Source organism: Dermacentor variabilis, chromosome 1, assembly GCF_050947875.1.
Source record: "Dermacentor variabilis isolate Ectoservices chromosome 1, ASM5094787v1, whole genome shotgun sequence".
Lineage (NCBI taxonomy): Eukaryota > Metazoa > Arthropoda > Arachnida > Ixodida > Ixodidae > Dermacentor > Dermacentor variabilis.
In genome coordinates this window covers 276,974,241-276,998,053 of record NC_134568.1, presented here as the reverse complement: position 1 = coordinate 276,998,053, position 23,813 = coordinate 276,974,241, and the positions used below count along the sequence as shown (strand labels likewise).

Here is a 23,813-nt window from a genome sequence, read left to right as displayed (position 1 = left end):
ATCATGCTATGTGATCCGCTTGTGTCTGCCTCAGTGTTTGTGTAGCACTGACTTATACCGCTAGTCATGTGTCCTCGTACACAGAATGCGAAATCATACGCTGCGCGAAACGAGACAATCAGCTCAGCCAACTGGCTCTCCCGACCCTCGCCCGCAAGCTATGCTTCCCACTGCCTATTCCTCATTAGTGGATGTTGGTGTTATATGGGGCTGTCTATGTGCGGAGGCCTCCTGGGGCACTCCCATGTGATGTGTTTTAGTGTGGGTGTGTCTGTGCACCATGGGCACTCGTCAGTGAACCTCGTGGGGTGTATTCTGTGTAGGTGGTGTAGGTTGGGGTATGTATTCGCCTGAATACGACGCCAGTCCCTCTCCTGTTGGCTGTTTAAATCGGAGTGAGGATATCCAAAACGTCTCCGCTCCTGCCTTTGCTGTAGGAGGATGTCACGAGAATTCGGTGGAAGGTCGTCGCTAGGCCATGCCGTTGCTCGGACGTTTAATCCTCGAGCAATACGGTCTGCCCTCGCGTTTCCTGCCAGTCGCTCGTGTGCCGGACGCCATACGATAGTGTGGTGTCCTTCTAGTTGAGTGCCTAAAGTGTTTATTGATTTGAGTGCCGTTCCATGCAGAAACAGGCGGCAAGCCGCTTGCGAGTCGGATAATATGACAGCCGAATTGGTTTGGCGCTCGGCGTCCTGAATGGCAAGGCGATGACTGCAGCCTCTGCCACGCATGCCGAGGCGGTTTTGAAGGATGCCGTTGTTATGTTATTGTTGCATGTAGAGACTATGGTGAAAGTGACTGAGCTGGCTCGACTGGCATTCGTACAATACACCCCCGGTGCCATGCCAAAACGTTTGTGAAGAGTCTTTACCCTTGCTCTGCGTCGTCCGGGATGGTACTTGGGGTGCATGTTTTTGGGAATTGGGGCCACCGCGATGTGCGATCGAACGTTGCAGTCTATCTGTGCCGTTTCCTCTCCGCAATACTGGGGTCTCAGGGGAAAGCCTGAGACCCCAGGCTTTCCCCAATACTTCCCTGCCCTGAGTTGAAGAACAAAGTCGTTCTTTCTGAGCATATAACGTCGTGACTGCGTACTCGTCAAAAGTATTGTGCAGGTCCAGTCCCTCGAATCTCTCTGTGCTAGCGCATTCGGGAAGACCATTGCAAAGGCGGCTTTGAAGGCTTTTCTTATTGTTGTGTTTGCCTGTATATTCTCTTGGTTTGTCAAGGCCTGATACGGAAGGGCGTATGTGATTCGGCTAATTACGAATGCGTGAATCAGGCTAATGGTCTCTCCCTCAGTTAGGCCGTCTCTGCTTCTTGCCACTCTCCGTATCATTCTGGCCACGTTTCCTGTGACCGCCTTTAGTTTTTGAAGGGTGTGGGATGTTCCAGCGTTCTGCTGTATCCACATGCCCAATATTCTCAGTGTCTCCACTTCACGAATTGGCGCCCCGTCGAGAGTCAGAGTGAGTGGCACCCAGTCCTTCTTTCTTGCGTATTTCGCATGCACACACCCGAATGAATTCCGATTTTTCGGGTGCGCATGCCATGTCCGCCGCCCTCGCGTATTCCACGACTGCGTCTATGGCCTTTTGAAGAGTTTCTTGCTTGTCCCCGTAGGACCCCTGGTGAGCCCAGAACGTGATGTCATCGGCATATATCGCACAGCCGAGATTCGGGTGTTTATCTAGCTCCAGGGCTAGCTTTCTCATCCCTACATTAAATAGCAGTGGAGAGGGTATAGCTCCCTGTGGGGTGCCTCTGCCGGGACAGTTGAAGGTGTCGGACCTCGTGGAGCCTAATCCGATTGTGGCCGTGCGGTCGCTGAGGAACGAGCGCACGTAGTTATAAATTCGCGTTCCGCAGTTCACCGCTTCCAGTCCCTCCAGAATAGTGTGGTGGGAGATGCTGTCGAAGGCCTTTTTGATGTCCAATGCCAGTACAAATTTATCGTCCGACCCCCTGTTGGCGTGTAGGACCTCGTGCTTTAGTAGTAGAAAAACGTCCTGCGCCGACACGTGGGGTCGGAAACCGAACATGTTGGAGGGGAACATGTTGTTTAGCTCAATGTGGTTCGGGAGCTGGACCTGCACAACCTTTTCAAAGAGTTTCCCCGCGCAGGACGTTATTGAGATGGGTCGAAGGTTGTTGATGTTGCGAGGCTTACCTGGTTTAGGAATTAAAATAAATTTAGCTTCCTTCCATTCTTTTGGAAGGACGCCGTCCTCTGTCCAGATCATGTCGTTAAAAAATTTGGTCAAGCTCTTTAGCGTGTCGTCACTTAGATTGCGAATCATTGCGTTCGTGACCTGATCTACCCCTGGGGTCGTGTTTTTCCTGAATTAAGGAGTGTGCCGCTGCGTAAACCTCTTCAAAGGTTATGGGGGCGTCCAGTTCCGGTTGGTCCTGACCTTCGTAAACGGGTTTGGTGGATTGCCAGGTCGGAACAGTTCCTACGTATATCTGTTTAATTTTGTCTGTCATGTCAGCTTCCCGACCTTAGGATATCTTTAGACCTTAGACTTGATCCTTAGAATAAAATTGTTGTCGGTGGTTCTGTACTGGCACGCCTCCATGACGGCTCTTGTTAGTGCCTGACTGGTAACATTCTTGAGTGGTAGCCCTTGGTGTGGTCTGATGACCACCTTCAGGTCACTCTTCGGTAGCGGCGGAAGACGCTTGAGTCGTGTGCGCCCGCAATGCGCCATGGGTTTGGATGAGTTGGTAATCGGACCTGATGGCAGTGCGCTTCCTTGCGCGGAGCGTCGCTCCTGAGCGAGCTCTTTCTTTTCTTTCAGGGAAAGAACGCGCTCCCATCCGGCTTCTGCTGTCGTTTCGTCGACCACGGTAGCGGTTTGCATTTTGTTGTTGATCGTAGCTGCCTTATTGCAATCGTGGTGCGGTGTTGCATCACCCACCTGAGATGCAGTGAAATCCATCTGTTCTTCAATTCGCGACGTTGTAATAAGTCGCGGGTTCGATGTCGCAGCCGGAGTTTTTGAGGCTGCCATGGTCGAGTGCGCGCTCGCCCGCCGGCGCCGGCGCTGCTCCCCTAACTGAAGTTAGGGTTAGCAGCTCGCCACGTTCTGAATGTGGAAAATCGGCCGTAAAACGCCGAAATATGGTCCGACTGACCTACAGCTGGTCTCCACAGGCGCCGGACCACTTCTTGGAGACGGTGGTGATCGTTTCGGGCCGGTTCCAGAAGGTGGTCCACCCGAAAAACCGAACATGCGTAGCCTGATGTGAGCGCAGCCGTTTCTCTCTTCACATAGAATAATATAACTCGGGTATAAAGACAAGACGTGCGCCACCTGCCGCAAACTAATGTTTTATAATGACATACCCTACTTGTCATTTCCGAGTGCTCTGGCAACGCAACTAAGCGTTACGCCTACCATAAGTGGCCTCCAGGGAGGATAATAAAGGCTGAGTATTGAGTACTGAGTACTGAGTTGTATTGTTATTTTGGAGAAGAACTGGTCAAGCTGTTGATACACAAATTTTTTTTCATGTGATCCTAATCTTGTTGATCTAAATAAAGGTAGTATTATTATTATATTATCACTAGTAGTCCCGCTTATTCTCGTAAGGCAACGTTAAAGCTATCCTTCGCGAACTTAGTAGCACTCCCGAAGTGCTCTTAAACGACCAGAGAAATATGTAATAAGATTCTGTTTGAAATATAAGAAAAAGAAAAAAAATTTGCCGACGCTTTACGATACCCCTTAATGCGAAATTTGAGCGCAGCACTATACGTGTTTTCATTTCGCGCTCTATTGGCTGGCGCGGACAATCTGTCTCGTGCGACACGTTGCAAGCGGAGCGAAGTGTGGCGCCGCTGCCTCGCTAATCTGGAGATCGCCAGAGGCAGCGCGTGGGTGACGCGTGGTAGCGATTCACAGCAGACGCCGCACACAGACCTCCCAGACGACTCGTGCTACTCTGGCGCCACGTCGTAGCTATCGTCGCCGCCCTACGCTTTTCTGCTCACGCTTTGGCCATACCCTCCTCCTCCGCTTTCCTCCTCGCGTCTTTCATCCGCCGCTGCGCTCCGCGTTCGTTCTTTCACCTTTCGCTGTGCTCGTTCGCTCGGTTTCGCCGACGCCGACGCTTACCGCAGGAACGGGCGCCTAAAAGCTGCGCTCTATAAAGACCACAATGAGGCCTTAGCTGGCTAACCTCAACAGAAGTTACATTGAGATGTGATTCCAAGCCAGCTTTGCAGGTGATAGATTGCACGCGCAAGAAATGGAGCCAGAGATTGCAGAAATTCACGCTGGTGGCCATCTTCATGTTTCGACGGTTGTCTCGGCAATCTGGTGGTGTCTGCAATGAACTTGCCAACAGCGAGGCAAGATCAGCCTTCTATGCCTTTGATGCAGAACTGATTGCCTTCTCACGATCAGGTGTCAACTCATCACTCCCGTCGCTCACGCATGACGTTACGATAGTGTACAATGCTCACGCTAACAACCACAGACAGACGTCTGCATGTATTCGACCCAGATGATAAATTATGTATACACCTCAAGGTTACGCAAAGCCAGGCATCTTATCGACATTTGCTTGCGGTTTTTGAGCGACAGCGACCAGCGACGGCGACGAGCGACACGTTTTGCCGTCAAGGAGGGCGATCCCTCGCTGCCGTCTGTCGCGTCGGCAGTTTTTGGCCAGCCAGAAAATATCGCTTGACGCCTGGAAGTCAGCGCGGCGACATCCGCTGGTAACAGCGATTGCGCAACAACATGGCACCAACCAGTCTGCCCTGGTCCGCCCCCTTCGATCTGAATTCACTCTTGCAATTTGCTCTCTGCCGTGACAGCAAAAAATAAGTAGTAAAATCAGTCATCGCTTCGTCTCATCTCAAACTGAGGACAAACTATCGACGCTCTCTTGTCGTTATTATTGTGATCGGTTGTTTGTTTTGACGCTGTTAGGCCTGAGATGCCACCGAGAGCTGCGAAAGTGCTTTAAATTTTGCTCACCAGATGGCGCCACGACATTTTACGCTAGCGGCATGGGACAGCTATATACTGGGGATGATATCATATTGAAGCTAGATCTAGGTCAAACGTTGACCTCTTGGTACGTTTGAGATTTGTTTACTAGTGCCCGATAGCGTTTATTCGCACAACAATGGATATCTGTCAACTTTTTTTCTTGCTATGTCGCATTCACATGGTTGCTCCACGCCGCGACGCGCTCGTCGCTGTCGCTTGAACATCGCGTGCAGGTGGTTGCCGCTTTAGGCCAGTTGAATACGAACGCTGCCAGGCGTCTGAAACAGTTATTGATGCGAAAGCATCAAATTGCCCATTGGGCGAGAATGCCGGCGGCGTCTATAGTAGCGAAAAGGTACCGAAATTCCCACTGGCTGCGACGCCACGTCACGATCGCGCCTCGACAGAGCAGAGCGGGCGAATCAGAACATCTACTGAGCAATAGCACGCCAGGTGTTTTAACACCTGGCGCACTATCGCCCAGTGACGTGGCGTCGCGGTGATGGCGTCGCGTCGCAGTGACGTGACGTCTGGCTCTCGTAGCGCAGGATATCAGTGGCATGCGGCGTTGGCACCGCAGGCTGCTGCTTGTTGGCTCTGGCAGCACGCACCGCTATGGTACATTACTCGCGGTGCAAAACTCGAAGGACTACTCAGCGGCTTTAAATTCGACGTTAATGCTTTCGCATTCACAAGTAATAAGAAGTGCTCAGGTGTCCTCGGGGGGTTTTTTTTTTTTTGATTGACCAGCTTACGCGCAGGAGCGACAGACGCCCTGAACGTTTCCTAGCCAGCGTTGGGACGGTAGTCACTGTCGGCGCGTTCTTGGCGCGCTACCTAACACTAAAAGTGCGACGTAGACAACGCAAGCGTTGTTGGGATTAGTGCATGCCACTAATTGAGCTTTAGTAGCAGCTTTAGCTGATTTAGTAGGGCTGTTGTTTGATGTACACACGCATTCACTCCTTCCCTTGTTCTCATCATCATTAATCTCTATAAGTTTGCTCTTTTCTCTCTTTCCCAGTGCAGCGTAACAGGCTAGAACGCACCAGCGCAGGCTGACCTCTGTCTTTCTTGAAAATAATATCTCTATCAATTATCCATCAAAAAATGGCATCAGGCGACGTGACCAGCTTCAATTCACTTCAATCATTGCGCCTACTTCAATTTCGTCGCTTGACTTTTCTTCCTCGTTTTACCAACTCTGTTCGCGCAAAGGACTATGATGCACGGGCCCGTAGCGATTCACAAGCTATTTTTTCACGATCGACGGTGTCTAAAGCGCTGTCGGCGAAAAGAAGAAGAAGCTCAAAAGCTGCCACGCGCAATGCTATGGCGCCGAGAACAGCGGCCACGCGCCTCGTGGAGGAGCACGTGTGCCACATAGCAGAAACGTGTCCTCCGGAAGCGACTTCTTTCCACGACCATGGTCCGCAAGAAGCAGCTCGACCGCGCCAAGAAGCGATCGCGCTGGAAGGCCGACGAGGAGGAACCCAAGTGGGACTCGACCGTCTGTCACGCCTTGGAGGCCCTGCAAGGTTTCGTGTTTCAGGGCGCCAACGATCGTTGCAAGTCGGCTCTGCTCAAAGAACTGGTGCGTGCTTTTCTCTACAGGGTTGTTGTTCTCTTTGTGTTCTTTTTTTTTACCTCATAGGCACGATTGTCAGAATGGAGGCGCTAGTTTGGCATGTTCTTGGAGCTCATGCCAACTGCTCGAGCGCATTGAATAGGGTCATTTTCCCACGTTCGCTAAAGACCTGTATCTGTTGGGTCGTTCAAGAACTAACATACATAGTCGTAAGAAGGAACTGGCAGTGCTGATATACCGTATTTTCCGTGCTATAGACCGCACCTGCTGTATAGTCGGCAGGGACGAATCGGTATACAGTAGAGAAGCAAACATTTTATTGTCAACTAGCAGACTGCATATAGACTGCATATAGTAGTCAAACCTAAAACCCGTCAAGATCACTCTCGTCCGTGCTGTCAGAGCAAAACAAGTTAAGCATGTCGCATTCAACGAACGCCTCGTCAATGTCTTCAGAATCTTCTAGTCAGAACTTTAGTTCTTGCGTACACGCGACTACGCTGAGCTTGAACGATGTCGTGAAGGCTCTATGTCTTTTCAGTGCCATAGCAAGTGTTCTTGTGTTTTGCGCATTTGTGAAGCTGCGTATTGCAGACGTGGGCGGCGCGTTTCGCAACGAGGTTTCACGCATGCGCTCACAAGTCGAAGCACTCAAAAGCAGCCACTTTACATATCACAAGCAACATTCGCTTGCATATCATTAGCTGCCAGTATAGGCTGGAAAATATTGCTCGTGCGCATCGACGATTAATTACGCAGTTGATTTCGCCGTGTTTTAGCACGGAAGACCTTTGTAGGCTCAGTGTGAATTTTCTTTTTTTTTTTCAAGCGTGCTTCCGACCTTAAAAATTGGATCATTTATAGTTTTCAACCATAGATAAACCGCATCCCGCAAACTTCAACGTTTAAACTTGTATATTCTGCGGACTATAGTCCAGTAAATACGGTAATTTTTTTCTGCCTTTTTTTGTTTGTCTACATTTCAATCATCTTCCAAGTTCGAACGTGTACACGTGTAGCTTGTTGACCGAGGTGGGACCCGATTCGCAGATGTGTATCAAATACTTCACGTCTTGTATGTGTCCTATGAGATTCAAGCCTACGCCATCTCGTTCTAGATGCCAGCGCCTTCAGCCGCTTTACTGCTTCAATCATACGCCTCGAAAGTGCAAAACGTAGGACTCGCTATGTCATGTGCCACAAGTTAACAGTGATGTCACATGCGTTTATGATACATTCGCGCTTGAGAACTCGGTGTTGAAAGCTAGAAAACTTTGTGGCTGCAAGAACAGAGCACGGTTCATGTTTTCTATACCACTTCTTTGATGGCGTAGCGAACTGCTTGTACCATGTTGCCAGAATCGCCTTCGTCTACACTTAGTCGAAAGAAAAACAGGGGGATATTTCGGGCCGTGTTCATAAAGTTTCCCTTACGATATTACCGTGCACTTCTGGCCATCATCGTGGCAACTGCTCATTCATTCATTCATTCATTCATTCATTCATTCATTCATTCATTCATTCATTCATTCATTCATTCATACTGTCAGCATACATGCCAGAACAGGAGTTGCTGTGGTTGGGTACAATAAGCCATTCATTCTGGTTACAAGAACAAAAATAATTCCATATATTTGTAATTAAAATTTTAGCATAGATACAAAAGCGAAAAAAAGGGGCGAAATGGGAGTAAGCACACTGGCTCATTCATAGCCGAAATATTACATGAAGCAAACTTCCGCGTTACTACGTGCTTTGAGTCACCTCACCCAGCTACAATAGCATATTTAACAGAGAAACTTAAAATTTTATTACACAAGTACATTTATTATTCTGCTTGTTCTACTTATCCACATTTCTGAAAAAAAAGGGATGTTTTTAAATGCTCAGTTCATTAAAGATTTGATGTACTTGGCGTACTTAGTACGTGACTGTGACGTGCTGAGAGATAAATAGTTTGAAATTTTCGACTTGAAATAGTCACGTAATACATTAAGAATCTGAAGCTGATAAATTTTTGGCCTCACGGTCGCGCAGTCAGTTCTCCGGCCTTTCTCCTAAGTTAAATTATCAGTGCACACGGTGGAATGACTATACAGTAAGCTTAAGTGCCTTATTTCGAATGCGCTCACTTTTGCTTATCTTTTATTGTGTGTATGGCTGCCATACCGGTCTTGCCTATTCCAGCAACACAATTGTTTTGTACGCGATAAGATTCTGCTTAGAGCCGTTTCATTAAAGTTTCACCGTAGCATGCAAAGTTTATTTCTTCACTTATCGCAACTGTTATCAACATGAAACATCCACTTTATGCTATTTGTGACGTATATAGATATAGTTTACGTCTGTATTTCAATACTCAGTGAGTGGTGTAGGACGAATGTAGACTAAAGTCGATTGTTTTATTTCACTACAAAAGTACATACGTGTATATAAGATATATAATGTCGTAATTAGGTTTAAGTGGTGCTTTTTCCCGCGTCGTTTGCATAAAACCTTCTTTTTTCTTGCTAGTGTTCATATTGTTTCCCGCTATGCACGCCAACAACAATTATTGTTAATTTAAGTGTCCGTTTAGTTTCGTTCTGTCATTAAGGGACTAGTATTTTGAGTATAGGACGGTGCCATTTTCTTAATCACATTACAAATTGCTACGAAAAATCACCGTTCATGTCACTAATATAAACAGAAAACAGTAATGGTGCTATTACAGATTCCGGGGGAACACCTGAACCTACGTCCTTCTTCAGCTTGTCACGCCGTCTGAACAAAAAAGAACTAAAAATAAAAGCTGCTTTCTTTGCGACAAGTAAGCTTTTATCCACTGCACACGCGCAGATTGTTCGTGAGGCTGCTTAATAACACCAGGTGGAGATTTTTGTTAGAACCTTGTCTAAAATTGAGAAAAATATCGACTTGTCTCCTTGCATGTACATCGTCGTCGTGGTCATCATCATCATCACCACCACCATCACCATCATCATCATCATCGTCGTCGTCGTCGTCGTCGTCATCATCATCATCATCATCATCATCATCATCATCATCAGCCTGTTTTATGTCCACTGTAGGACGAAGGCCTCTCCCTGCGATCTCCAATAACCCCTGTCCTGCGCCAACCGATTCCAACTAGGGCCCACGAATTTCCTAATTTCATCACTCCACCTAGTCTTCTGCCGTCCACGACTGCGTTTCCCTTCTCTTGGTACCCATTCTGTAACCCTAACGGTTCGACAGTTATCTAACCGGCGTATTACACGACCTGCCCAGCTCCATTTTTTTCTCTTGATGTCAATTAGAATATCGTCTATACCCGTTTGCTCTCTTATCCAAACCGCTCTCTTTCTGTCTATTAACGTTACGCCTATCAATCTTCGTTCCATCGCTTCGCGGTCCTTGTTTCAAGCTTCTTTGTCAGTCTCCAAGTCTCTGCCCCATATGTCAGCACTGGTAAAATGCACTGATGGTACACCTTCCTTTTCAGTCATAATGGTAAGCTTCCAGTCGATAGTTGGGCTGACTCCTGAGCCTCGATTATCTCGTCCAATGTGTTGTGCACTCCTAGTTGCATAAGGAGGTCCGTGCTCTCGCACGTAACGGAATGCCTAGTATTTTTCAAATACTTTTTCTGATGAGCGTGTTTAATCGTTTCTTCTCGGAGTTATACCAGTTGTCCAGCAGGAGTTGACAATCTCTGCCGTATGCGATACAACCCATTTTTATTCTTCTACGAATTTCCTTCTCATGATCATGGTTCCCGGTGATTAATCGACCTAGGTAAACGTACTCCTACGCATACTTCAAGGTAATCCGTTACTTCAGTAAGAATACCTTGCAGTTCAGGGGCCGAATTCACGAAGCTTTTCTTCTTCGTACGTATTTTCCTTTGGCTGGCCACCTTCGCCTATATTTCCGACGTCACGCTTGGTTCGCATCTGCTCTTACCAACAGTTCTAGCGTAAGAAGCCGTTTTTTTTTGTCAATACAGGCCCAGAATATTCGTCGAAACCATGTTGATGAGTGATCAGTGCTTAATCATTTTCAACAAATTCTATTGAAAGTTTAGTCAATACATGCTCCACTTTTTTTTTGCAACGCGTTCTCGTCAAGGCTATAGATCTATATTTGCTCACACCGTCTTTAGCACACCCTTTGTGTAGTGATCACGCCGATTGTTATCATCAGTAGAGGGTGCTCGAACGCAGGCATAGAAAAGAAACAACAACAAGCAAATAATATGCACAAATAATAAGGAAATAATGGAAGTTTTGTGATTGTTGACCCTGTTCCTTTCTTTTCGGGCGTGTGTGTATTGTAACAAGGTATCGGATAACGATGCATAATTTATTATCTGTGATTTACTGATGGCTACTTTTTCTCAATAAACTTGAACATCTGAGGCAACGACGCACCGCATCCAAGGGTGCTGAAATGTATGATTCAATCCTAAAAGCGCACAACTCGCTCCAACTTTGTTGTTGAGGTTGATTTGAGAGAAATTGAAAGCCATAAGCTCCGCCACTCGTTCGTCGTGGGCGTAAGGCACGCGCAGGAAAGGCGACAAATTCGGGGCGAAAGAAACCGGATGTGCGCCGCAGCGTTGCGCATGTATGTTTCTCAGTTTCCGTGTACAGACCAGACCAATACACAGATATTGGCGCAAAGCTTATGAATAAATACAAGAGACAATAGTAAATATTAGTGACTTTATTACGTATACGTTAAAACAGGTCAATCGAAATTGGAACTGTAACCATAAGCTCCCTCCCTGCGACCTAGGAATGCTAACCCGGCACTCGTCTACATCTGCGAAAAACTTTCACTTCACGAGTGCGACGCATAGGTCACAGCCGTAATAGTCGCTTTTGTAAGTGGCATGTTTTTGCGCATTATCGGCGTAACGTCAGTAGTGAGTAATTCGCGAAGCCTTTTGTGTGTGTAAATTACTGTAGCATTGCAACAAGCCACTTCTTTGAATCGGCTTCTTTTGTTCTATTTTGGACGCGATACGATCTTTCTACTTTTCAGTACAAGAGATCGCCATTACTTGCTGCAGCCTACTGCGGGCACCATCCATCAGTAGAAGCGCTACTCAATGCTGGAAACGATGTAAATGTCACCGCCAGGGTGAGTCTCATTTTTCTCATACCACAGTATGCAGCCACCAATCAAAGGCACGGGTGGGTACATGGAGAGACGCGCTTTGTACCAGGGCAAGCGGAGGGGTAACCTCTTTTTAGGTGTCCGAACTACTTCGCATAGCAGCAAATGCGAAAGTGCTGTCAGCATAAGAGGTTACTGATTGGCTGTCTTCTGAAGTGCTTATTGACATTGTCTTTATGATCGTCTCTTGACTGCATGGTTGCTGGAGGTATACGTCACCGGCGCAGGCAACCGTGCTTACTAGCTGGTGAAACCTTAAACGCAACATGCGTGCAACTACGAGACGTCTTTTGCTCTCTTATTCACGGGTCAACGCAATGAGCGGTAGACATTGCAATCCTTCCTTCTTATGTATGTTTACGGAAAATAATGAAACGCCGCACATTCCGCCTGCTGTGTACCACTGCGGAGGGTACCCATCTTCGGGGCAAAGCCAAAAAAGAATACATGCACGCTAACCCCTTTGAGCCTCAGTTATACGGATTTGCAATATTTCTCAGCCCGCCATGACATAGCGCACAGTGTGCTGAAGGCCACCATGTATGGTCAGATTGTCCCTTTTCATTCATTTCTTGTTTTGAAAACCCATTCCATGACTAAAATATAATTGCATGAGACGGATGTGTCTCGGTTCATTAAAAATCGTATGTAATCTCGCGTCACCATGACCCATTTTCACTTGCCTTAATCAACGTCTTTAATTGAATTTTAGCATCAAATTAATAATATGTCATGCCTCTTCGCATAATAATTTCTTGGAGAACTGTATGAGGCTCACAATCTGTTCTATAAATTTACCGTGACAGGTCAGCTTGCATCATGTCGTAACGGCGTTACCTTCTCTGTTTACTTAAAGGACGGAAGCACGCCTGTAATTCTCGCCATAAGTCAAGGCCACACGGACATTGCTTTGAAGCTACTGCAGGGGAACGCTGACGCAACCATCGTCAACCAGGCAAGCATCGCCAACCAGGCATTTAGGCTGATCGCCTGCATAAACTAAGTTCAGCGCGCATATCTTCACCAAATATTTGCACCTGCACAAACGGTTAGGGAAGCTAAGTTTTGTGGTAAAAGTGGTACGTTCTGAGATGATCTGGTCAGTTCGGCTACGATGATGTAAAGCTCAGCTTGATCGAATTTTGCTTTAACGTGAACATATGTAACTCAAGTTAAAACGCAACAGAAACGAAAAAAAATGCCTGTGTTAGTGTCGTGACGTAGTGCTCTACCATGTTACTGTAACTATACCCCATCGATCCGCGAATATCGAGTTCACATGCTCTTTGTGCTGTACGAAAGCAATCAATTGAAAAGGATAGATGTTCAGAAGTTACCGAACATTTACCGCCCTTCGGTCCTGAAAATTTGTTGTTTAGGAAATCGCGATGCCATACAGGGTTGATGAACGACTACAATGCTGTTTTTTTCGATCTGGTACTCGAATGAGCGATAAAATTTGAGACGACCTCTTCGGTTCTTGTAGACTCATGACAAAGAAAGGATCACGCCTGTACTTCTGGAAATTTTAGAGCACTCAGTAGACAGAAAAAAGAAGTTGTTGGCAAACTAGACAACGCATCAGTTTACAGTCATGGATTTCAAAGAAATACTGATGCCAAGATAACTATTACTTCTTTAGTTATGCGTAGACGTGTCGAGCATTTGTCCTACTAGGTTGATTTACAGACGCAAGAAAAAAATATAGGCGCAGAACAGGACAATTTTTTTTTTACATTTGCGTTAAGTGGAGGTAACCTGACACATTAGTCGATTCAGATATAGTAGAAAGGCCCACCACTGCGTTTGTGCCTTTCTTGTCTTAAGACCGCTATATATACTTATAGTGATTATCCTTTTACAAGAGCACGTCAGAAAATGTTTCTTTAAATGTTAATTTCTTTGCTGATATAAAGAAGTCCGTGATTTATAATAAGACACCTGACCGAATAATGAACGCCATAAAATTGTTTCCTCCTTCACCGCCTGTCTTCTTAAAGTGCGTGTTTTTGATTCTTCACGTGCGCTAGTGGTCACTGCGCCACATTTCTGCTGGACCTTTTGTCGTTGCGGTGTGTTTTCGCTGGACGAAATATTTCTTTTTTTTTTTTTTGCCAGCTAAGTGGCCGCCACGACCGTGAAGAGCACTGGAGCACTGCTCTGCGCGGTGTGCGTGTGCGCTGTGAACGAAGGCGCTCGTTCACGTTGCTTTTGATTGTTTAGGTCAGCGGTACGTTATCCGTGCCCCGCGCTTTACGACAAGGGAGCCCTCAATGTCATGAGGCACACAAATCGAGGCCGTATCGCAGGCGGCCAGTCCTTCACAGCTCCGATTGTTATCGTTGCGAGACGAGAAGATAAAGCCTGCTCAAACACTGGGGACTTGACCATTTGGGATCCTGTGCTAAGCAAAGCCACCCTCAAACCTGCCGTGCTTCGAGTAGAATACCATGAATAAACAAACAAATAAATAAATAAATAAATAAATAAATAAATAAATAAATAAATAAATAAATAAATAAATATAGAGAATGTCACGCCCAGGCAGCAGCGCACCACTCACGAGCTCAAGACAGCAGTAATGAATGCTGTACAGTCGAGAGCGAAAGTTTAAAAACTACAGCATTAAAAAAATTCTGCTAGGATAGCTTTGCAACGTGTAATTCAATATATTCCATTGGTCGAACACACGCATGTATAGAGTGCACCACTTCATTTCAGCTGGCATGTCCAGGCTATGAAGAAAAAAAATTGTGGCACTATTGATCTCGAATCGTCTGTTCATGACTGTACATTGGTTTCACTACAAACACTTTTCTTTTCGATAATTGAGCACTATGTGCAGCAAGATACATAATAGTCTTTTGCGTGTATTTGCGCAATTCCGTTGCCCTAGGAAGGATACAACGCGATTCATCTGGCGATACAGAAGATGAATACTGTCTTATTCAACGAACTCTGGATGAAGCTTGACAAACTAGGCCGCACAGAGAGCTCAATAGTGGACAAGGTGAGCTTGTAAATATTATAATAATTTCCGACAGCTTTAGTACACTTAAATATCATTCTGATTCTTTGTCTTTTCCTCTTTTCAGAACAACAAGACTCTGCTCCATGCCGCCGCTGAAATTGGGTGGGACTACTGTGTAGCATTCCTCTTAGGCCGTTCCTCGATAGACATCGAACAGAAAAGCAGGGTAATGTTTTGTCAAGCCTCCGCGCTATGGTTCGATATGGCAAGGACGTGTGTTCGTTATAGTATTTACTCAGCGCGAACGCTACCATCAAGAGACAGAGCGGTTCGAAATCATGATAATGCAATAGGATCAGATTTCTGACATTTTTTTTTTCCAAAGCATCAGCTGTTTAGAGCATATAATTCATGCTTTACCGCGTCCTTCTTCCGGCTTCAGTCCGGTCTTCGGCGTGTTTAGGGTCAATTTTCAAAGAATCCACAAACGAACATAGAGAAAGCGGGCTTGTAATCTGTATATAGGGAGCACCACAAACTTGTGTGCTGCTGACTCTCTAAAAGTAAGTCGCCTATAAGCCTAACGTCCGGATTGGGAGGTTTAATAGACAGGGAATCGATTGGGAGATTCAACAGAAACGGTGATTCCGCAGAACCACTGACACGTTTCGGCCGCTGAGAACTGTAATGGCCGAGTTCAGATGCGCAAAGGTCTCTGATAAAGCGGTCGTATATCGGTACCGGCGCATACAGTGCACTCCGTGAGTCCCAATAACCTGCTAATGAGGTGCACCGACCGAATGACTACTTATTCTGAACAATCATGAATCTGTTGAAAACCCATCTCGCCCTATGTGCTTGAATCGTTTCGTGCCTGAACTGGTAACCGTTTCTTTTTTTTTTTTTTTTGCCGTTCAGGTTTGGTTGCGGTTCGCGCGCGTTCCAAGAATATTAGTTCCGGTTCTGGTTTAGTTCGGGCCGAAATTCCGGTTCAGACACGATTTTTGGTTAGGCTTCGTTTCGCCACAGTGGAAAGAGTCGCGGCTTTTGCGAGGACCAAGCTAGTACTTGTCCAGATATCGGAATATACATGTAGGAACAAAAGCGTGTGCTTCGAGACGTGTCGATCATGACACGATCGCCGCTACAGACTAGCGTCTTACTACCGTACACTATGTAACCGTATCACGCAAGTATATAGCCGAAAATGCCGCTACCCAGGGACCAGTTTTTATTGGTTTGCACATGTAACCACGCATCATGCTGAAACAAAGGCATTTGCAACAAGCACACGCATGAAAGGTGTACTAGTATTTCAGTATTATAAAACCATGGTATTTTTCACATAAGTGAGCTCTTTATCGTGCTAAACAAGTTTCAGCATGAAAAGTCCATGGCAGTCTGGCCTAGATGCCATTGTGCCGTAAAGCATTATTAATCATTAAGTTTCAGCACGAAGAGTAGTTTTAGGCAGTTGGAGCGCTTTACTTTTTTGAGGCTTGTGCTGGATGCTTGAGGACAAGATGCTACAGGCAAAAGTCTCACAATAAAGGCGGTACTTTTCCCTGCTTTATGCAAGCCAGGGAAGCGATTGAGGGTGTTTTAATGCACGTGTAATACCTTTCAGCTTCAAATAGACGACGCAGGCACAATGATCCGGGAGGCATGGTGATTTAAAGGAAGCCACAGGGAGATTACATGCAAAATGTGTAAATAGGTAAGAGGCGGTTAGGTTAAAACATTGGTGAACAAAGCTGAGAGAACATATGTTAGGGCGTGAAGGAAAAGCACGAGACATGTACTATCAGCATGTATTTAAATGCGAACAAACTGAAAACAAAAAAGAGTGCGTTGTTGCATTTCTAGCTTCGCCCGCATTTTTAGCACTCGGTTATTTCAGGTTTTAAAACGTACATTTGGGACTGCAACATGCTTAGGAAACCGCTACGCAGTGACTGCGCATCGCACTCCATGTCATTATGCATGCTATAGTGTATTCTGATCACTCTCTTTCTGTTCGCGTTTGAATTTATGCTGATAGTACCTCCCTTTACGGTAAGCTGACATGTGTCATGACCCCAACACAAAGGTCAATCAATCAATCAATCAATCAATCAATCAATCAATCAATCAATCAATCAATCAATCAATCAATCAATCAATCAATCAATCAATCAATCAATCAATCAATCAATCAATCAATCAATCAACGGCAGACAGCCGCCGAAAAGGTAAATAAATGGCAGCTGGTCCTATGAACAGAACAACTTGAAGAAGAACGATGGGTTATGGACAATACATCTCATAAGTCGCTGTTGCAATATCTACATGAAGCGGGCTGCATGCTTACGTGTAAATTAATTCCCACATTATGTCGGGGGCAACCTAGACAAATAAAAAAAAACAGCACAAAGAGAAATGACGCAAAGAAAGTGCGGATTAGCGCCTTCTTCGTGTACTGGCTTTCACGCTGTTTTTCTGCTCAGGTCATTAACCAGCAAGCTCAAAAACAGTTGGAAGACAGCGCTCTGTCTACGTTCTAGTCATTTTTACCCCGTGTAATATTTTGCGCTGATAGGTACTATGGATTGGTACTTTGAGCTTACGCAGATCAGCACTTCATTAAGGTATGATGATGTTTTAGTACCATGGACTATTAGCCGGAGTCAGAATTCGTATGAAAATAGAGGCTTAAAGGGACCACTCCGTCATCCAGAATACATTAGTTAAACTGGAGCTGTCGTATTAATTCATTTATTTTTTGAAGATAATATTGAAATAAGATGTTAGGCACTATGCGTTGTCAGATGGCGCCACCGCTCGATCTATAAAATCTCTGAAATCTAAGTCCCAATTACCGCGGCCGTTGTTTCACCAGCAGATTATGTTTACATGCAGGATGGGAGGACGCCTATGATGTGCGCCGCCGCTGAAGGGCAAACTGACGTCGTCGGTCGCTTGCTTCAAGCTGGGGCGCATGTCTTTGCCGAGGACCAGGTAAACAATAGTGGCAGGGGTACTTGCCGTTTTCTTTGTCCATTTATAAGTATGCAAGTCCGTGGGTAATAGCTAATAATCATTCACAGACGGCAGATATGTATGAAAAGAAAAAAAACACGAGAGAGAACTTTAAATATTTTACACGTATGAAAGTAATTTTTAAAAGAGGCTTAATTATTATTGGTTCGGCTCCAACAGGTGGCGAGTTGTGTTTTCGTCTTTTTTCATATTCCCCCTTATTTGTACATTTCATTAAAAACTACAGTTAATTTCCGCCATGCTCTCATCGGCTACGTAGTCTACTAGCTTTATATGGTTGCGACTAACAAAAATCGAGCCTCCCGGTTCCCTTTCTTGTTTATTTCTATTAGGTTATTTTTGAAACTGTTTACTTAGAGTCGGTCACTGTGTGGTTTTTCAATATATTGATCAGTCACAATCAGCTTCTCGTCGTGGTAAGCCAACACCTCCTAGGCAGGTTTTCAGGTCTGTGAGTCACGTGATATGACGTCGGCTACGTCACGCCGCGATGGCCGGCTCGCTCCTGCTCGAGCGCGGTGCGTTGCGACTCATGCGTTGAATGCGTGATACCATCCAGTCTCATATTCTTTTTTTCTCTTTACAAGCAATTCAGTCTCTCAGTTGTGTTCTGCACTAGCATTAGATAAAAAAACAATTCACGCTTGCACGGAGGGTATACCTGAGTGGGCTGGGATATTTAATTATGAAAGCTGGAGAGGCTGTTTGCAGCATTAAGACGTCGTGCGCTACTTGACTGAAACCGGGCGGCGTTCTCTGAGGTATTTTTTAACAATGCCATTGTTAACTATCGGAACAATCAACCCATTCGTTAATGTACACTCATATCACAACCGCACTGCGTAGCGTTAATTTTGATTACTCACAATGGTTTAACAATATAATCAACATAGTACAACAAGAGTATTCACAATGGCACAATTTGCAAATCAAGCACCAAAAAATGAGTGCCCTGAAATGCAATGTTCCTCTATACCAGATTCAATTCAAATTACTTCATTGTTTAAGTCATACATACAAGGCTGTTCAGACAGAGAGTGAATATCTGAACTAATCCAAAACATTCACAAGTATGCGCAATATAAATTAGATGCATAGTGATTATTTAACGCACCATGTCCAGTTATCAATTTGTCAGAGTAATATTCAAATGCGTTCAATTTTAGACACTATACCTCGACATAGTAGTGTTCACATAGAGTGCATCAATTCCGGGAGCTGAGAAGAAAAGAAACATTTTATATACAGTTAAAATATGAGGGCACTCGACTGCATACAATAGGCACAGCTTTTAGTTGCCGTCAGGAGCACAAAATACAGATAACGCAAGCAAACAAGTCAGAAAAAAGCAGTAAGTACATCAAATTCGCAGTGACTCTTTTTCAACAACCAAAATGCATGAAAGATGCAATTTAACCTTGCAAGACAGTGAATTGCCAATATTCAGCCCTCAGTAAAGATACGAGCTTTCCCTTTTTTTTTTTGCGCTCTCTTATGAAATACGTGCAAGTTCATTCCTTTGCTTGCAAAGGATGCTTGAAATTATGTTCGCCGCGCAGTTTGCCAGCAAACTGGCTAACTGCTACACGATACCTGCGCAGATAAGATTCTGCGTTTCAGAAAAACATTCGCTTGCATACAGAAAAAACAGCGATACTAAAAATAGCGACGTCACCAATACGATAAGTTCGCAACGCTTTGTATCGTTTGCTAAATTCACGAAGCCGAATTACATTCACCAAGAAAGAAAAATGCGTGCTGAGGAAAAATAGCTGCATGAATACGACTGAGATAAAAATTTTACCTTAGTATATGCAGTTGATGTGAAATCCTTTCGGGGAATGGCACGCAACCACTTCGTTAGCGTGTCCTCATCTTTGGGAAAAGAAACCTTTCTCCCAGTATCGAAATTTCCGGTGCATAGCAGCACACAACACTTGTTCGCCATCGTGCGTACCATCAGGCGTGACAATGCGAACAATTGTCCACGGTAATCGCTGCAGACGCAGCACAAGCGCAGCACAACACACAAGGAAGACACCGCGTTTTCAGCGGCAGCAACGAACCGCCAAGCGAAGTGACCGCGTTGAAAGCCGAGTGAGTTCGTTGCCGCTGGAGCTGCGCTGTCGGCCGGCGGGTTGTTACGTGAGAATTTTGGGCGCCGGACTTGCGAAGTATATAGGAAGTGTTGGGTATGCACCAATCGGAGCATTTTTGAAGCCCAATGTCTTCTTCAGTCGAGAGATGGCGTCGCGCTGCAGTCGGCGAAGTCAAAGAGCTTCGAGTCGAGGTTTCAGAATGCAGAGGTTAGGCCAGCGAGCTATGTACTTTCAGGTAAATTATTTTGCTTAATCACTGCTAAATGGGACTGACTTCATTGCTGCCCGGCTTCACTTCCGAAGTTGCAACGTGTCCTAAAGCGCTTGAGTAAGAGGATAAACTGCATAACTTTATTATTATTGCGATAGCAATTATATGAACACTCCAGGCGCATTTTCGCCGCTGCCGTCGCCGTGATGTTCTATATAAAGTCCAATGGCGATAACACCGTCGCCGTGCATCTTATGCTGTATGTGAGAATGAAAGCACGCGAAGGATTGAAGCGGGCAGAAAACGCGAAGTCTTCCGTAGCGCGAAAAGCCGCCAGGGGGATGGGAGGGAGAGTGGGGAGGGGCCTGCTTGCTCTTCGGCAGCAACTGCGCACTTCGCGAGGGGGCTCAAGGGAAACTGACGATCGCGCATGGCTCTATCTCGCACGTAATATATGGAGGAAAGCGGGGAGGCAGCACGGGAGGAAGGGGGAGGAGGGGGGGAGGTCTTCGACTCCGCCAACAAGCCCGTACCTTGCATGGCCACTCGTAGCCACGCGCGGTCGCGTGTGCCCTATATTGAAATGCATCTGCAGACGGCTCATACCTTTGTGCACGCTGCGTTCTCACCGCTCTTGTGTTGAAGTGATGGACCCCACGAAGGCCACTTCGCTCGGTGCTGCTGCCCCGCTTGCTCACACAAGTGTTTTGACAGCGAGTGTCCGCGCTCATCGAGTGCGATTTGTTCATGCTTGCTTGTGAGCGCTGACACCACGCTTATTAATTCAGTTAGTGAGCGAATGTTTCAAAGTTTATACTGCAGATAAAACTACTATCCTTGCTTCGCATAGCTGTCGACTAAATTGCTATCGCAATCGATGCTACACCTTTCGGGTGAAACTGCGACTTCTTTAGTGTATTACACGTTAATATTTGTTGTGCAAGTGATGTCATTATCACCACTATCATCACTATTAATTACACTATCAGCCACGGGCGATTTTTTTAAGAAAGCTCTTCGGAATAAGAAATAAGAGGCCGCATAACTAGGTGTAACGGTACACAAAATTAATATGAATACCAAAGTTTTTTTCAACATAGATGGATGAATACATGCGTACCATGCATTCTGTGCACGTTAAAGAACACAAGGGGTTCAAATTAATCCAGAGTCCCCCACGACGGTGTGCCTCAACCATATAGTAGTTTTGGCAAGTAAAATCCCAGAATTTAATGGCAGTGGACACTACTGTATTATTACTTAAACGCATCACCCAGTTGGTGCTAAGAATGTTTCTCTATATTGTCAGGCATCGTTGTTTTATTTTCTTGGTGGTGTTCATTTTGAGTGTATGATCGACAAGGCGACTACTTGTACTCAAAATATCTCAATTTTTGCGAGCTTTATAACGAACAAAGCGTGTCTGGTCAGACTGCGCTCGGGTCGCGAATAGCTTTGTACTACATTTTCGAATGAACACGCGAGCACCAATGATTAATCTGGAATTTAGGCTTAGGCATTTACAACTACGGGACGAACTCCGCCCGATTCGGTGAGCTATGACCATGCTCGCCACTGTCGTTGTCATATGAGCATTTTTGTCCTTCTGGGCACAAGCTCCTCCAATACAGATCTGGATTCCTAACTCGCACTTTTGGCGGTATTTCCTGTTCTTCACCGTCACCACAAGGTGACAATGTTTTGAAGGCTGTCGCACATGACAAATGAAAAATAACTTTTGAAAACAGTAGCAATGACTTTCACTAACAAGAAAAAGTCCTTACGTTTCTCGCACATAAAGAGTAAGCATGATCTTTTGCACACGACAGCTGTCTTAACAATTGGTGTTGATAACATTTGGTTCCATCTCTTTCCTATTTTACGCTCGCGTTGTTCGGTCTCAAATGACACCAAGAAACTATACATGGTTGATTCCTTAGTCGTCAAATGTTTTCGACACTGTCATATAAGTATAGGGAGTTTTTCAAGGTTAAGTTCCCAGTTCAGAGATACTGGTTTATTTCATATTTTCTTGGTTGCCTCTTCATGGCAGCCGAGAATGTTGCTCAGCACACTGCTGAGTAGAGTCAGATATTTTTCTGGGCTGCAATACCGACATATTTATAAATGCAACTGATGCCTGAAGTATCCAAATAACCACTTGACACTCACTTCCTGTTAACTCTTCACAGTGTGGTGCGACGGCGGCATGCTTAGCAATTTGCCGGCGGCATGATGCAACCGCAAATGTGCTCTTCAGCAAGATGAATGCAGCTGAAAAGGCGCAGTATGTATCGGTAAGACAAAAACATGTATTCATGATGATAGTCTATATTTGTGTTGAATGAAACTACTTGGAATTTTGTTCTAGCTAGCAAAACTAGCTCATTAGGTTAGCTAGCAAAGTCAGGAAGAAATTTAGCAGAACAGTTAGAAGTTTCTTCAGGCTTGCAATATCGCGTTTATTTCTGTTCTTCTCTGAACCATAGCGTGTCCAGAAGACACAGTGCCTCTCGGAGATGATTCATGTTTTCTCGCACAAAATAGTTGCGCACGCATTTTTCAGTTCGTCATAGCACACCTTTCGGCATCGCAATGGCGCAGTTAGGCGAAAGCCTTAAAGCGATCATAATCTTTTGATTGAGTAAAACTTTTTGCAAGGTCAGCAATAAATTTGGTGAAATTAAAGCTTATACTAAACAGATATCTTGGTCTCTCGAAATCTGTCTTAGTCAAACTGAAACTTGGCTGTGACATAGAGCTGCGTACAGCAACCTTGGCCCATTAAATGGCGGATCTTGTACACAGGCAGAAAGGGCTTTGGGAATGGAGGCGAGACCTTCCGCAACTTTCCATCTGATGCGGCAATCCTAAATGTCCTGCTGGTCCATAACGAGCATTATTTTCAATATCTAGCTGTACTCTTCTGTGTAAGTTAATAGGAGCGCGTCGTGTTCTTTTTGTGTTGACATGCACAGATGCCGCAATGATACCGTTAAATCACATATATGAGGCACTATTCACAGGTAGAAAACGTTCGAAAGCTCATTTGTTTTTTGTAAACCAGCGAATGGCTTCGGTATCCTTGAGTTACTATAAAACAGACGCAGGCCTGTGGTTACATACGTTACACTTTATCCGGAGGAAAGCCTCTTTCTTTAAAAAAAAACTATTGCATATTTTTATGAAGTGTTGTTTCGTCTATTCGTAAGATCACAACAAGTGTACTTTGCAGCAGTGCATTTAGATCAGACGAAAGCAGAGAAAAAGTATATTGCATACGAAAAAACATCATAAAAACTATTTTGGATTACAATAATCTGATTTCACAACACGTGGAATGCCTCTAAACGATTCCAGTTTTCAGCGTAATCCAGTCATTCTTTTTTTTTTCACTCACATGTCAGTATAAGAAGTCATAGGTACATTCGACAATCGTTGCTGTGATATGACGAGTGCATCGTAAAGTTGGCAACATTCATAGCAAGGTATAGGCCATCCTCTCCCTAGAAAATATATCCAACGTCAATTGAAAAAGCAAAAGTAACTGTGATACATGTGATACACAAAAAGGCGGACAAAAACAGCATTACCAATTACCGTCCTATATTCACTTCAGCTTTTCCGAAGATTTGCAGTGCTTATTCAAAAGCACTTTGCTTCATTATTTGACTAAGTTAAGGCAATAACTGAAGCTCAGTGTGGTTTTTCGCAAGTACCAATCTAGGTATCC

The 23,813-nt window shown here is 45.1% G+C and overlaps 2 protein-coding genes across 4 annotated transcripts in view; both read left to right on the top strand.

Annotated features, from left to right (window-relative positions):
* The first annotated feature begins 6,369 nt into the window (after positions 1–6,369).
* Positions 6,370–12,763, top strand: LOC142568304 (uncharacterized). The gene is made up of 3 exons (XM_075678332.1): positions 6,370–6,603; positions 11,626–11,724; positions 12,617–12,763. Exons 1-3 carry the CDS (start codon positions 6,436–6,438, stop codon positions 12,761–12,763), a joined length of 414 nt encoding a protein of 137 aa, XP_075534447.1. The 5' UTR covers positions 6,370–6,435.
* A 1,897-nt stretch (positions 12,764–14,660) lies between these two features.
* LOC142565189 (uncharacterized) overlaps positions 14,661–23,813 on the top strand; it is a 72,812-nt gene continuing 63,659 nt past the window's right edge. For all 3 annotated transcript variants that reach the window (XM_075676243.1, XM_075676242.1, XM_075676241.1), the window contains exons 1-4: positions 14,661–14,770; positions 14,856–14,957; positions 17,630–17,728; positions 22,273–22,377. In XM_075676243.1, the coding sequence (XP_075532358.1) occupies positions 14,693–14,770; positions 14,856–14,957; positions 17,630–17,728; positions 22,273–22,377 (384 nt within the window). In that variant the 5' untranslated portion in view covers positions 14,661–14,692. The remainder of the gene's footprint in view (positions 14,771–14,855; positions 14,958–17,629; positions 17,729–22,272; positions 22,378–23,813) is intronic.